Source organism: Dendrobates tinctorius, unplaced genomic scaffold (genome assembly GCF_039654945.1).
Source record: "Dendrobates tinctorius isolate UK_male_01 unplaced genomic scaffold, ASM3965494v1 ptg000149l, whole genome shotgun sequence".
Lineage (NCBI taxonomy): Eukaryota > Metazoa > Chordata > Amphibia > Anura > Dendrobatidae > Dendrobates > Dendrobates tinctorius.
In genome coordinates, this window is record NW_027361816.1 from 366,648 (window position 1) to 380,574 (window position 13,927).

Here is a 13,927-nt window from a genome sequence, read left to right on the forward strand (position 1 = left end):
GAAAGCTTTCTAGAACCTGATGCAACACCGAGTACATGAAAACAGGAGATCCCTTAAGAGATGACCCACCCAGTCACTAATGCTGGCGTCTTCTGCCCCCTTGTGGTCATCATTTAACATTTAGAACATAGAATAACAGCTTTTTCTCAGAATTAAAAAAAATAAATCCGAGGTTCATCAGCGGCTTTGGACAGATTTTCTGCAGTCTGTCATTTTTCATCATCAGAGTTTCATCAGTTAAAAAAACACAATACATTGATGGAGGTGTCCATCAGTCCATGAAAAACCAGATAGCATCTGAAAGCTATGGGATTTTTTTTTATGGACAGAGATTTGCACTGAAGAGACTGATCCATGACAAGGATCAAAAATTTGGTCTTGTCTCCGTGATTTTGAGTGGACCACTCAGTCTGCAAAAATACAAATGTTAACAGCTCGGCAGACAATGATCAGGGCGGGTTCTATCGGTGACAACCAGTGATCGAACTGGGAAGTGAAAAACTGATGTCTGAACGAAGCCTAAGGCCGGGGTCACACTAAACGTATGGAAAAATCGGTCAGAGTCTTCCTGCTGAGAGTTGCAAAAGTGTTCTCCATATGGTCATCCGTGTGCAATGCGTTTGCAATGCGATTTTCTCGCACCTGTGTATCCGTATGGCTTTACATTTCTCACTGATTTTCCCCACTGAATAAAATTATTCAAGGGGCTGAAATGAGGAAAATGTGTGCGTATTTGTCGCAAGCTACATGGATGCTCCGTGTGGTGTCCGAGTTTTTCTCGCACCCATAGGCTTGCATTGGCGAGTCTTGGGCGATATACTCGTACAATCGTGGCGTGCTGAGATATTACATGCACGTCGAATACTCCTGAGAACCAAAAAGTGCAGTGATGGGAGCTGCCTCATAGATTAACACTGGGCGAGTGCTATGTGATGTTTTATCGCATAGCACTCGCCCGTATTCTACGGTAGTGTGACCCCGGCCTAATAGTGGAATAGGGATCGTGTATATTGGTTAATTAATAGGTCTATGGAAAGAAAAGCAGGTTCTTTTAAATACTGAATGATCCTCTTTAGGCTTCCCTGAACAAGTTTTGCAAAAAAAAGTGCAGGATCCTGAAGGAAACCACTCCATACTGGGCACAAAAAAAATATTCAAAACAGCCAAAGGACTGGAGAGTTTCCAGAAGTTTTTGGTTGAAAAGCTCACAGCCATTGAACTCCTTAAAAACCTCAGTGTGAACACAGCTTTAGATGCCACCAATGTTTCCAATTACATTTTATAGGAGATTGAAAGACTGAAACATGAATCGGACCATTAGAGAAATGTCGGATCATCAGTACGACCTATAAAGAATGCAAATACCGATATATGGTCAATGGTGGTGCCTCGATTGTGCAGCAGGGGGCATTAATTCTTGCAATTAACCTAATCTGTGTGCAGCGGACAGCACGCTGAGCAATGATATAGCAGTGGGCAGCGCCGGCACCCGCCAGCCACGCAGAAGAGCACATGACAGGTGTCATGCCCGCCATGTCTGATATGCCGCATGACCCTGGAGCAGTGTGCAAGCGCATCTACCTGTCTTGCCCGTCATGTCTTGTGTGCTGCATGAACCCTGGAGCAGTGTGCACGTGCACCTCACTGGTATATCTGTCATGCAGTTATGCTGCATGACCCCTGGAGCAGTGTGCACATGCACATCATGACTATTATGCTGCATGATCCCTGGAGCAGTATGCACGTGCACCTCATGACTGTTGTGCTTCGGCACTCCTGGAGCAGTGTGCATGCGCACCTCACCTCATGGCTGCATGCCGTGGCTGTGTGCACGCCCGTCTCTGCTCTGCCTGCTGTGATCGTCTCTATGATCCTGGAGGCCCTGATCATGTGACCCTCTCTATGCAGTATCTGATCCAGCAATCCTCTCTATGGTCCTGGAGGCCCTGATCATGTGACCCTCTCTAGGGTCCAGCAGAATCTGATCTAGCTAGCCTCTCTATGATCCTGGAGGATCTGAACCAGAAGTCCTCTCCTGGTCCTGACCCGGAAGTGCAGGTGCTAATGCCATATATCAGACCGCCCCTTCCTATGGTCAGGGCCTGAGTATCGTGTTGCTTCCCTGCATGGCTGCTTGGTCTGCTCGGTCGCTCCCTGTATTCTGTGCCCCTGCACTCTGCCCTGTTGTGCGTCTCTGCACACGCTCTGTGCTTGTATTCTGCCTCTTGACCCGTGCCATGTCTTGTGTTGTCTTTTGTGCCACGTGTTGTCTTGGTATTCTTTGACTTGTAGTACTTCCTATGTTCTCTGCCTTTGCCTGTTTTCGCCATGTCTTGTCCTTGCTATACTTTGCCTTGTAGTACTTCCTATGTTCTCTGCCTTTGCTATTCTGAGCCTTGTAGTACGTCCAAGTTCTCTGTCTCTGCCTGGTTTTCCTTACTCTGCCCTATGATGCTCTCCTGCACATTCCATGTCTAGTCTCAAGGTTCTGCCTTAACCCGGCTCTGGGCTTCGGCCTACGCTCCGCTGCTAGACTCTGTCCTATGGTGCTCTCTGGCACATTTCCTGGCTAGTCTCAAGGTTCTCCCTTGACCCGGCTCTGGGCTTCGGCCTTCGCTCCGCTGCAAGCCCTATACTCTCTCTGAACTGGCTCAGTGCTTCTGCCTATGTTACGCTCATTGTTCTGTATCTTGCCTTGCCTTGTTTCTTCTTGTGCCCTTTGCACGCACCTGGCCTTCCCTCGCTCGCCTGTCTGTGCCTCAGCCGTGCCCGCCTGCTTGGGCCTCAGCCGTGCCCGTCGGCCAATGACTAAGCTGTGTCCACCTGTTGTGCTTCAGCCGTGCTCGCCTCAGTCTTGCCCGCCGGTCTGAGCCTCAGCCCGACCAGCTAGCCAGTGCCCCAGCCGTGCTCTGTGCTTCCGTGCACCCACGCTGCCCCGCACTGTGCATTGCGTGCTTCTCTAATAGCACGCGCAGGCCCTAGCCTGATCCTTGGCATACCTCCCCGTGCTTCTCTAAAAGCACGCGCAGGCCCTGCCATGTACCCTGTCGTGCCCTCCTGCACGCACACGCCCTAGCCTGAACCCTGGCGTGCCTCCTAGCACGCGCAGGTCCTAGCCCTAGCCTGAACCCTGGCGTGCCCTCTGCACGTACAAGACCTTAGCCTGAACCTCGGCGTTCCCCTCTGCACGCGCAGGACTATGTCCTGAACCTCAAAGCCCAACGTGTTCCCTAGCATGTGTAGGACCCGCTGTTAACCATTTACCCTGGCGTGCCTTCTTGCACGGCCAGGACCATTCTTTGTACCGTGCTATTGGCGTGCCTCTAGCACACTCAGGACCTTGAATCTTGAAGGCTTCTTTAGCGCGCCCAGGACCTTGAACCCTGGCGTGTCCCCTAAACACGCACCATGCTAGTGTGTTGAACCCTGCCTTGCACCTTGCCTTGGACCATGGCGTGTTCCTAGCACGCACCCTGCCTTGCACCTAGCCTTGGACCCTGGCGTGTCCCTAACACTCACCCTGCCTTGCACCTTGCCTTGGACCCTGGTGTGCCCCTAGCACGCACCCTGCCTTGAACTTTGCCTTGGACCTTGGCGTGTTCCCTAACACGCACCATGTCTTGTGCTCTGCCGTGCCTCCTTACCTGAACCCTGGTTTACCTGCCGGATGCCCGGAACCTGCCGATCGCTGCCAGAGATTGTAAGCCTGACGACTGTGGCCTGACGTCCGGAGCTGATGTCCGCAGCCTGATGCCCTGATCCTGTTGATTGTTGCCAGCTGTCCGGAGTCCGATGCCATCGAGCCCTTGCCTGTACCAAGGCGTGCCACCAGGCACATACCATGCCATGGACCTTGGCGTGCCTACGCACGCACCTTGCTGTGTTTTCCTGTTTTCACGTTTTGCACCTGATGTTACCCTCAGTTTGCCTTAATGAAGATACCTTGAAATCACGTCTTGTCTTCTGCACGTCCCTTGTCGTCAGAAACTCGTGTCTTCCTTGAGCCGGCCGTCTGGTTCCAGCAGTCGTGGTGGCTCACCACCTTGGTCTTGCCCCTGACACTCCCTGTATAGGGGGTGGTTCCTCACAAGGTCAGCTCGCCCTTGGTGGGTGGGTGCCACGACCCAGAGGGTCCACTCTAGAAAACGACTCAGCGAAAGCTGACTCCGTCACAACGGGTCTGAGGTTTAATATGGCCGTCTGCACCCAGCCTTAGTCTGCTTACTCTCAATCATCTCTGTTATATAGAGGAGACAGGGAAAACTTATTTTTGTACTAGAAGTACAACCATGTACAAGGCAGAAGGCCATAAGCTGGATTACTTACCGGTAATGCTCTTTTAATGAGTCCACGACAGCACCCACTGGAGGTATCGGATCCGCCCCATTGGAACAGGAAACCCTACAGAAAGATAAAAGGGGGCGGTCCGCCTTTCCTCCTCAGTTTTGTATTTCAGAGTACCAGGAGGACCGCCAAGAGTTAGACAATATTCTTGCATTTCTAGATTTTATTTCTTCATATCAGGAGATACACTTTAATATGTGGTGTATTTATCGCTGTTATCTTTATAGGGAGGGAAGTGAGCGGGTGCTGTCGTGGACTCATTAAAAGAGCATTACCGGTAAGTAATCCGGCTTTTTACCCTTCGCCACGTCAGCACCCACTGGAGAGATTCCAGAGACCATCACCTGGGTGGGACCACCTTGCCAAGGACAGTCCTGCCAAAGCTTAGGTCAGAAGTTGATGAAAGGTCAAGTCTATAGTGATTATAGAAGGTAGAAGGGGATGACCAAATTGCCGCCTTACATATGGCTTCGATTGGAACATCTCCCCTCTCGGCCCAGGCGGATGCCATTGCTCTGGTAGTATGCGCTCTAATGTTCTCCGGAGGGTCTTCACTTCTCGCGGAGAAGGCTAAACGTATGGCATCCCTGATCCACCGGAATAAGGTGCTCTTCGTAACTCCATACCCTTTTTTACAGCCCTGAAAAGATATGAACAGAGCCCTGCACTGCCTCCAGCTCCTGGACCTCTCAATGTATTTTAGGACAGTTCTTCTAACATCCAAGGTGTGGAATTTCTGCTCCTCAGGAGTGGAGGGATCTCCAAAGAAGGTCGGGAGGAGTATCTCTCGAGATCTATGGAATTTTGTCGACACCTTAGGAAGGTATGAGGGATCTGGCTTTAATATTAACCTATCCTGGTATATCTGAAAAAAGGGTGGGTCTATGGATAGAGCTTGGATGTCGCTCACACTCCTAGCAGACGTTAGTGCTACTAAGAGGGCCGTCTTGAGTGACAAATATTTTAGAGATATTGTGTCTATTGGTTCGAAGGGAGCTTCCGTTAAGGCGTCTAAGACCAAATTTAGGTCCCATGGAGGGATTGTAGGTATGTGAACCGGAGTCGTTCGTTCGCATGCTTTAATAAATCGTGATACCCACTTATTCCCTGCTTATTGTGGCCATACAGTGCCCCTAATGCGGACACTTGGACCTTTAGCGTGTTTACTGCCAGACCTAAATCTTTCCCTTTTTTGTAGAAATTCCAGGATAGGAACTATTGGGATTTCTGTGGTATGAGGGGTTGTATGGAACTGCAGAAATTTTTTCCATATTTTTGTATAAATCTGAGTAGTGGACTGCTTCCTGCTTTGTAGGAGCGTAGTAATTAGTGTTTCGGAAAACCCTCTTGATCTCAGTAGCTGCCTTTCAAATTCCACGCCGTCAAATGTAAGCTGTCCACTTGGGGGTGGAAAAAAGGGCCTTGGGAGAGTAGGTTGGGAATCGAAGGGAGAACCCAAGGATCTGACACCGACATGGTTCGTAGCCATGAGAACCACGGCCTCTTGGGCCAGAATGGTGCTATAAAAATTACCCTTGCCTTGTCCTCTCTGATCTTCCGAATGACCTGTGGCAGAAGGATTATCGGAGGAAAGGTATATGCCAGGTTGAATTTCCATGAAGCCTGGAGGACGTCCAGTATGTCTGGATGATCTGACGGGGACAGGGAGGCAAATGTTTCTATTTGCCTGTTCTCTTTCGTGGCAAAGAGGTCCACCTGAGGTTGTCCCCATAGAGCTGTACGTCCTTGAAAATTTAGTGATTGAGGCGCCACTCCCCTTGCCGAAGTGCTTGTCGGCTTAAGAAGTCTGCCTCTTGGTTGCTCCTTCCCTTGATATGGAGGGCAGAGAGGGACAACAAACAATTTTCGGCTAAGTTTAAGATTTTTGTCGCAGAAGACATCAGAGTCTCTGATCAAGTACCTCCCTCCCCTAATTTAAGTCAATTCCCGACATTACACAGTTTGGAAAAAGAAGTTTAATGGTGGATCTGATTGATTCCATTTTAAACTTATAATTTTTTTATAAACGTATTAAGCTTCCTCAAGTTTATGATTGTCCTAAACGTACCATCTGGTTTGGAAACTAAAAATAAAGGAGAGCAGAAACCTTTACCTTCTTGTCCCGCTGGGACTTTCACTAAAACCCCCTTGGATAGTAAGCTCCGAATTTCTATTTCGAGGGCCTTTTGTTGTACTATTGAGTTAAGGCGGGTTACGACAAAACAATCGTGAGGAATTTGAAGGAATTCTAATTTTATTCCTTCTTTAATTATATTTAGAATCCATGAACTTGAAGTTATTTGTTCCCATTTTGAAAAAAAAAAAATTCAGTCTACTGGGGGAACTGTTTGTTCAGTATTTATTTTCCTTTCGGAATGTTGAACCTCTAAACATGCTGCCCTTTTGCTTCTCATCCTTTGTGGGCCATCGAGCTGATCTATCCGCTTGTCTCCTTTTCCCAAACGGTCGCCTTTTAAAGGTTCTCCTGTAGAAAGGGATAGAAGAATCAGGGAAAGCCTTCTTCCTTTCTTTCGCTTTGGCGAGTATGTCATCTAGAGCTTTCCCAAAGAGAAACTCACCCTCACATGGGGTTGCGCAAATCTTGGGTTTTGATTGCGCGTCCTCCTTCCAGCTCTTCATCCATAGCGCCCGCCTGGCGTTGTTTACAAGACCAGCCGATCTCACTGCCAGCCGCAGGGTGTCTGCCGATGCATCGGCCATGAAGGCTGCCGCCCCTCTAATTAATGGAATAGCGGCCCGTAGCTTTTCCCTAGACACCTTCTGCTCGATCTGTTGATCCAATTGGTCCAACTACAAGAGCATTGACCTGGCGGTGCATGTGCTGGCTACTGCTGGCTTAAAAATCCCTGTAGTAGATTCCCAAGACCTTTTTAATAATGACTCCGCTTTACGGTCTAGTGGGTCGGACAGTAAGCCTGCGTCCTCTACCGGAATAGTAGACTGCTTCGAGGTAGAGGCTACCACAGCATCGACTTTTGGGATTTTGGTCCATTTCAATAGCTCGTCATCGCTAAATGGATATTTCCTCTTTGAGGCCGATGGGAGAAAACTTCTTTGATCATGTTTTTCCCATTCTCTCTTTATTAGAGCCTTAATCGCCGGTATTACTGGGAGCGCCCTCCTTTTCCTTTCCGCCAAACCCGCAAACATTATGTCTTGCGTGGTTTGGACGCCCTTTGTCTCCTCACACTCCATAGTGTTCCTTATGGATTTGACAGAGTTATCCACACTATCCAGGGGAAAACATGATCGTCCCTCAATTTCGGATGACGATGATGATGATGACGTAAGTGAGGAATCAGAGATGATCACCTGTTCCTCCTCCGAATCTGAGTGTCACTTGTTTTTTGCTCCTTGTTTCTGAGGGAGTACTGGCACGGGTGATAGCCTGTAGTTCCTTTCTAATTATGGGCCGTATGTCCTTTGATGACACTGCGGTCCCCTGTCTAGTCTCTCTGGTGTATTGCTTACAGAGCTTTTTGAGGTAGGAGTCAGGGAGAGGCTGAGCGCATAAAGCGCATTCTTTGTGTTTAGATTTCTCTTTTTCTTTGCCTGGAAGAGGGGGAGACATGGCGAAAGACAAGGGGGGAAGTCAGCTTAATAGGCAGAGTATATATATTGCACACTCACCCAGTGAAGCTTATAGTACCGGATCAGAAGGCTGAGACCCCGTCCTGGATCTTGATTCTCCAGCCTCACTCCTGCGAGCGGTGTCTGTGGATCCCTTGGTGCAGTCCCTGGAGGAGCTGCCCCCAGCAGAGTCCCCTGCCGGAGCGTGCACTTCACCTGGAGACGACATGTCTCACCGCCGCTTACCTCGCGGTGCTTCTTTAAATAGTTTCCCCTCTTTTTTTTTTTCCAGCCCGAAGTTGCTCCTCCCCTCCGGGTTCCTCTCGCCTGCGCACTTGCGCTGCCTCAGCCATCGTGCCCCGGAAGTTCACCCATTATTTCCGGGGCTTGGAGCATCTGCGCCGGCCGGCTCCCGCGCCGCGGCTCTGTCTGCGGTCCGCGCCTCTCACTTCTGCCGCCACCGCTGCCTCTCTCTTTTTTTTTTTCTTCACGCCACTGACGCACTTACCCCAGCGGCGGCCTTGAGAGTTCGGCGTTCACCCGGCGTGCTCCCTGGTGAGACCGGGCGGCCCTCCCCGGACCCGGTCATCACCCTATCCGTCAGACGAGGGGGGAGCCATCTAACGGAACCTCCCCCGACGCTGCCTCTGGACCGCAGCCCCTGCCGCTCTCACGGATACTGGACGGGCGGCGTGCACTGGCCCAGGTATGTCTTCCTGTAGGATAATCCTGGAGTTCCCTGAGAACAGGAACCCAAAACTGAGGAGGAAAGGCGGACCGCCCCCTTTTATCTTTCTGTAGGGTTTCCTGTTCCAATGGGGCGGATCCGATACCTCCAGTGGATGCTGTCGTGGCGAAGGGTAAAAATCCACCAAAGCAAGAGATGCTCTATATTAGTGGCTTATAGAGGGGTCCTTATAAAGGGGCTCCTCTACAACATCCATAGGTAAAGGAAGTCTGTCAGCCCAAACTGACGATATAACATAAGTACATAGCCTTGTAAGAGAAATAGTCTCCCTTCTCGCAAGAATAAAAATATTGCACTATTAGTGGTTTAATGGCTGCCTCCATTGTACAGAAACTGAGGATTTGCTGGTTTGCCAGGTGCAAGCATAGAGAAATCTCAGAGCAGCCAGTGCCGTCAATCACCAGTGAGGGAGGCGGGGCATGCAAAACAGCTTCGTGGCCAAACCCAGAATGCACCAGCATATTTTACTGAACTTCAGTTTCCGCAGAACGGAGGCAGAAATGACCACCTATAAACTATGAGCACACAGAGTTTTTCCAACCAGTAATTCTTTTCATAAACCTGGAAGTACTGCTCAGTTTCTGCACGGACTGTTCTGGGGTCTCCCGACCCGAATTGGACAGTCTCATATATGTCTATGAGGCCGTTACGATCAGGTCAGGAGGCCCGCGGACAGTTCATGGAACGAGTTTCACGGAAATCTACAAGAGCCGTAATAGTGCGATTTTAATGGGGGCTTTATCCTCACAAACTTATTTAGCTAGTTCATACTGTAAGTTTTGGCAAATAGTCTCCCTTTAATGCTGTTAGACATGTCATTCATAGATTAACACATAGTACTTACCCCGCAACAAAAAATAAAATAATGACATAATAAAATAATTTAAAAAAAAAAAATAGTTTACTCACCCAATAAATTCCAGAAGAAGGGACACATCCAGTTCTGGCGGAATCTGGAATAAAGGACCAAAAGGTTTCTTTTGTCTCCCTCGACCGGTGGACACAGAATGTGGCACTACTGTGTATAAAGAGAAATATAAGAAATGTAGAAAGAAATAAAAACAATATATATGATAATAATAGTAAAGTATAAAGTAAAAATAATATATGAGTGGTGCAGGAAAATAATTTGGTCTGGTGCAAAAATGCATGGTACTCACCAGGTTTAGGCACCTCAAGACCCCGTTCTCTGTAGAAACCATACATTTGATTTTTCTCACCTAAAAGAAAGAAAATTCTCTCTATATTTTACTTTATACGTGACATAATCGTGTGGCGCCAAAGGGTCATTATGACAGCTGCGGGTACGCTGATGACCCCAGTGCCTTTCACTACAATCCTCGTGTGAACACAGGATTGTGGCCGGCGTTCATAAGAGATCATGATTTCTGCCATACATAGTAGTGCTGAAGCCCAGGTGATCGGAAGATCGCAGCTTCAAGTCTAAAAGTCTAAAGGGACTATACAATACAGAAAAATTTGTTTAAAAATATGAAAAAAATAAAATAAATACTAAAGAAAAAGAAAAAAAAAAAAAAATTGGCATTGCTGCGTTCAGGAATATCTGATCTAACAAAATATAAATTAAATTAATCCGATCGGTAAACAGCAAAATGAGAAAAGAGGCGATCAAAACATTCTATCTGCCCCAAAATGGTATCAATAAAAACGCCAGCTCAGGGAGCAAAAAGGTAATCCCTAACCGAGCCCCAGATCACGAAAAATGAAGATGTTAAAGGGTCTCGGAAAATGGTGACAAATGTAAAAAAAAAAAAATTCAATTTGTTTTTCACCACTTAAAAAAACAAACAAACAAAAAAAAACTATACGTTCGGTATCCTTGTACTCGTACTGACCTAGGGAATCATATTTCCAGGTCAGTTTTGCCACGTAGTGAACATGGTAAATAATATTAAAAAAAAAAAAAAAAAAAAAAAAAAAATTGTGGAATTGCACTTTTTTTTTTAAATTTCTCCACACTTGGAATTTTTCCTGTTTTCCAGTATACTATATGGTAAAATCAATGGTGCCAATAAAAAGTACAACTCATCCCTCAACAAAACAAGCCCTCATATGCCTATATCCATGGAAATATAAAGAAGTCTTTGGGAAGAAGGGGAGAAAAGAAAAATGAAAAAACAAAATTGCCCGGGTGTGAAGAGGATAAGATGACTAGCACTCCCATGTAACAGGTATCTTTGGGTGCTTTAAACCTATTTTCGTATGCGCTTTTACATTATACTCACTTTGTGTGAATATATTTGGGTTTGGCTTTTGTTATTTTTTGTTTGTTTTTTTTCAACAATCTTTTTTCTCTCCAAGATTAAGCAGGAAATTCAAAACCTAATAGCACACGATGTTTGATAAATTTGTTGGAAAAATCAAAGATAATTTTGTTTTTGCTCCTTTTTTGTGTAATAGGGTAAGACACTGTCATGATCCCAGTGCAGGTTTTTGAGCTGCACGTCAGGGGTTAATGTCTGGAGCTCAGTGCAGGTTTTGACCTGCACACCTGGAGTTAATGATTGTGGCCTCTTTCTGGTTCTGGGAGAGCTTCTTAAACCCCTGAGAAGCTCCAATCCCTGCCAGTTATACTTTTGCCTTTGGCCGAGTGTGCTGGCCTCTGTGTGCCTGTTTGTTGTTATAGCTTGTTTATATGGTTCTGACCCGGTTCTGTTCCCCGTTGTGAGTTTGCCTGCTGATTCTGTACTGCGCTATCCTCCCTGTGTATGACTCATTGCCTGTGATCTGACTACTCTCTGCTCGCCCCTCTTGTACCTTGCAGCTATCTCTGTGTATGACTCATTGGCTACGTCCTGACTATCCTCCCTGTCTATGCCTCTTGGTAACTTTGTCTCGCAGTTACCCTGCTAGGAATTCTCTTGCAGCTCCTAGCTCTCTGGAGTTTAGGCCACGCCCCTAGCAGTCACGTGCTTCAGGTCCTGTGGCTCTGAGGTACGCACCTACTCGGCTGCTGCCCGCTCCACAGGTATCTTTGAGCACTGTTCGCTTTACTCAGGACACGCGCACTGGCTCAGTGAGCAAGTTCAGTGCGGTGTTTCTGACAGACACTCCTCCAAAAAAGAGAGATTTTGTGCTTTCACTTGAGTTCAATTCGGCAAAAGTTTGCGACAGCTTAAAAAGTCTTAATGATGAATTAGCTGAAAACATCAGGAAAATGAAAACCACAACAATAAGCGAGTAAACATAAAAAATGATGAGGACTAAACAATTTGCCTAATAATGGAAAAGCCATAATGAATATAATGCAAACATAAACATTCCTAAAAAAATTGGTGATATGGCCGACACAGGCAGCACATTAGTGACTATTCTCCCTGCATGGAAGAATCAGCTGCATTGCATTAGGTGTTATCTGAGCATGCTCGGGTGCTAATAAAGTGACTGGCTTGCTCGAAAAGTATGTTCGATCCCCCGCGGCTGCATGTCTCGTGGCTATTCAACAGTCACAACATATGCATGGATGGCCTGTAGGTTAGACAATTCCTGCATGTGTTGCGGCTGTCGAACAGCAGTGAGACATGCAGCCGCGGAGGGCTCGAACATACTTTTCGAGCACGCCGAAGTCACTCAGCTAGCACCCGAGCATGGTCAGATAAGAGCACGTTCGCTCATCACTATCATTTTAAGTAAAGCGAAAAGAAACACTCACGATCTTCTAAATTGACGACTAATTTGAAGACTAGGTCCTGCAGCTGTCTATCCAACCTAAAATATAAAAGGTTACACAATTATTCCACATTCAACACAAACAGGTCTGCATTTCCCGTATACTATATGCCAGCGACAGACACTTTAATCGTAGAAGATGGCACCAAACACGACAGATTCTGTTCATTTTTATTGAATCTATAAGGATGCCAAATGAGGTAGAAAGAAATTTTTTTCTTCCCCATCTATCCTCATTTACAACAGGTAGTACGGTGAAAAATACTGAGCCTTTATAGCAACCAAGGCCTGGAAATTTTCTTTGTTATGTGTGTTAAAGAGGACCCATCACCAATTTTTTTATGTTGAACTAGACACACAATGCAATACAGGCTGCAGAGAAGAATAAAACTTTTTTTTTTCCTCTCTATTGTGGAGATATTAGCAAAGTAGTTGGCACCTAATGAGTTAACTTTTTTTTTTTTTTTAAGAAAAGTGAGTTGCATCAGACAGTTTTCACTGGGGGCGTTTACTTCTGCCACCTGCAGGATGCTGCCCAATCATAAGCAGGTAGTAAAAAATTGAAAGAACACGCCCCCATCATAGCTTAGGTTTCTCAGTGTGTGACATGTAAGGATACAGCTCTGGTCCCCTGGTCTAACCTTCTGTATGACTAGGAAACGCTGGGAGATTACAGAACAGATTCAACACCTTTCAGATAAGGTCCATGTGAGGGTAGGGTTAGCACAGCTCACATTACAAACCCTTCTATCAGCTTTCCTACTTTCATAGCATGATCAGCTCTGCTGTACTGCCACTTCCCCCCACGCCCTGTTGTCTGGAGATGTCTTACTTCTGTTGTGCTCAAAAGTTAGTTGCTTTGAGCACAGTACACATAAGTGTGACCCATCTCTGGACAGCCAGTGTGGAAGGAGGGACGGTACAGTGGAGCTGGCAGAAGGGTTTGTAATGTTACACAGCTAAGGCTACTTTCACACTTGCGTTTGTGTGCGTTTTTTTGCGGGTTTTGGTGCATTTTTTTAAAAAAAACCTGCATGCTTTTTTTGCGCATACGTGCACATTACAATGCGCACGTCAGCGCACCCATAGACTAATGGGTGTTTTGCTGTAAAAAAACGCATTGGGGCAAGTCGGACGCACAAAAAAATACAACAGGATGCATTTTGTGTGCCCGAGCGCACACTGCAAGAAAACGCATGCGCATACAAACGCGTACGTGCGCATATGTATGCGCACATATTCGCACCCATGTTAAAGTATAGGGGGAAAAACGCATGCATTTTTTTGCGCTAAAAAGCAGCGCAAAAAAACGCAAGTGTGAAACCAGCCTAAACTCAACTGTGCTGCCCATCTCTCCAAAGGGACCTTATCTGAAAGGCATTACATCTGTTCTCTAATCTCCCAACACTTCCTAATCCTGCAGGAGGATAGACTAGGAGATCAGATTTAGGGCCCCGTCACACATAGCGACGCACCAGCGATCCCGACAACGATATCACCTTGTCAGGATAGCTAGTGTGTCGCTGCATGATTGCTGGTGAGCTGCCAAACAGG

At 46.9% G+C, this 13,927-nt stretch overlaps 1 protein-coding gene across 3 annotated transcripts in view; it reads right to left on the bottom strand.

The window, feature by feature from the left end:
* Positions 1-13,927, bottom strand: part of PCGF6 (polycomb group ring finger 6) — a 52,029-nt gene that overhangs the window by 25,473 nt on the left and 12,629 nt on the right. For all 3 annotated transcript variants that reach the window (XM_073546563.1, XM_073546562.1, XM_073546561.1), the window contains exons 4-6: positions 12,357-12,412; positions 9,844-9,903; positions 9,593-9,701 (exon numbers count right to left, since the gene is read on the bottom strand). In XM_073546563.1, the coding sequence (XP_073402664.1) occupies positions 9,593-9,701; positions 9,844-9,903; positions 12,357-12,412 (225 nt within the window). The remainder of the gene's footprint in view (positions 1-9,592; positions 9,702-9,843; positions 9,904-12,356; positions 12,413-13,927) is intronic.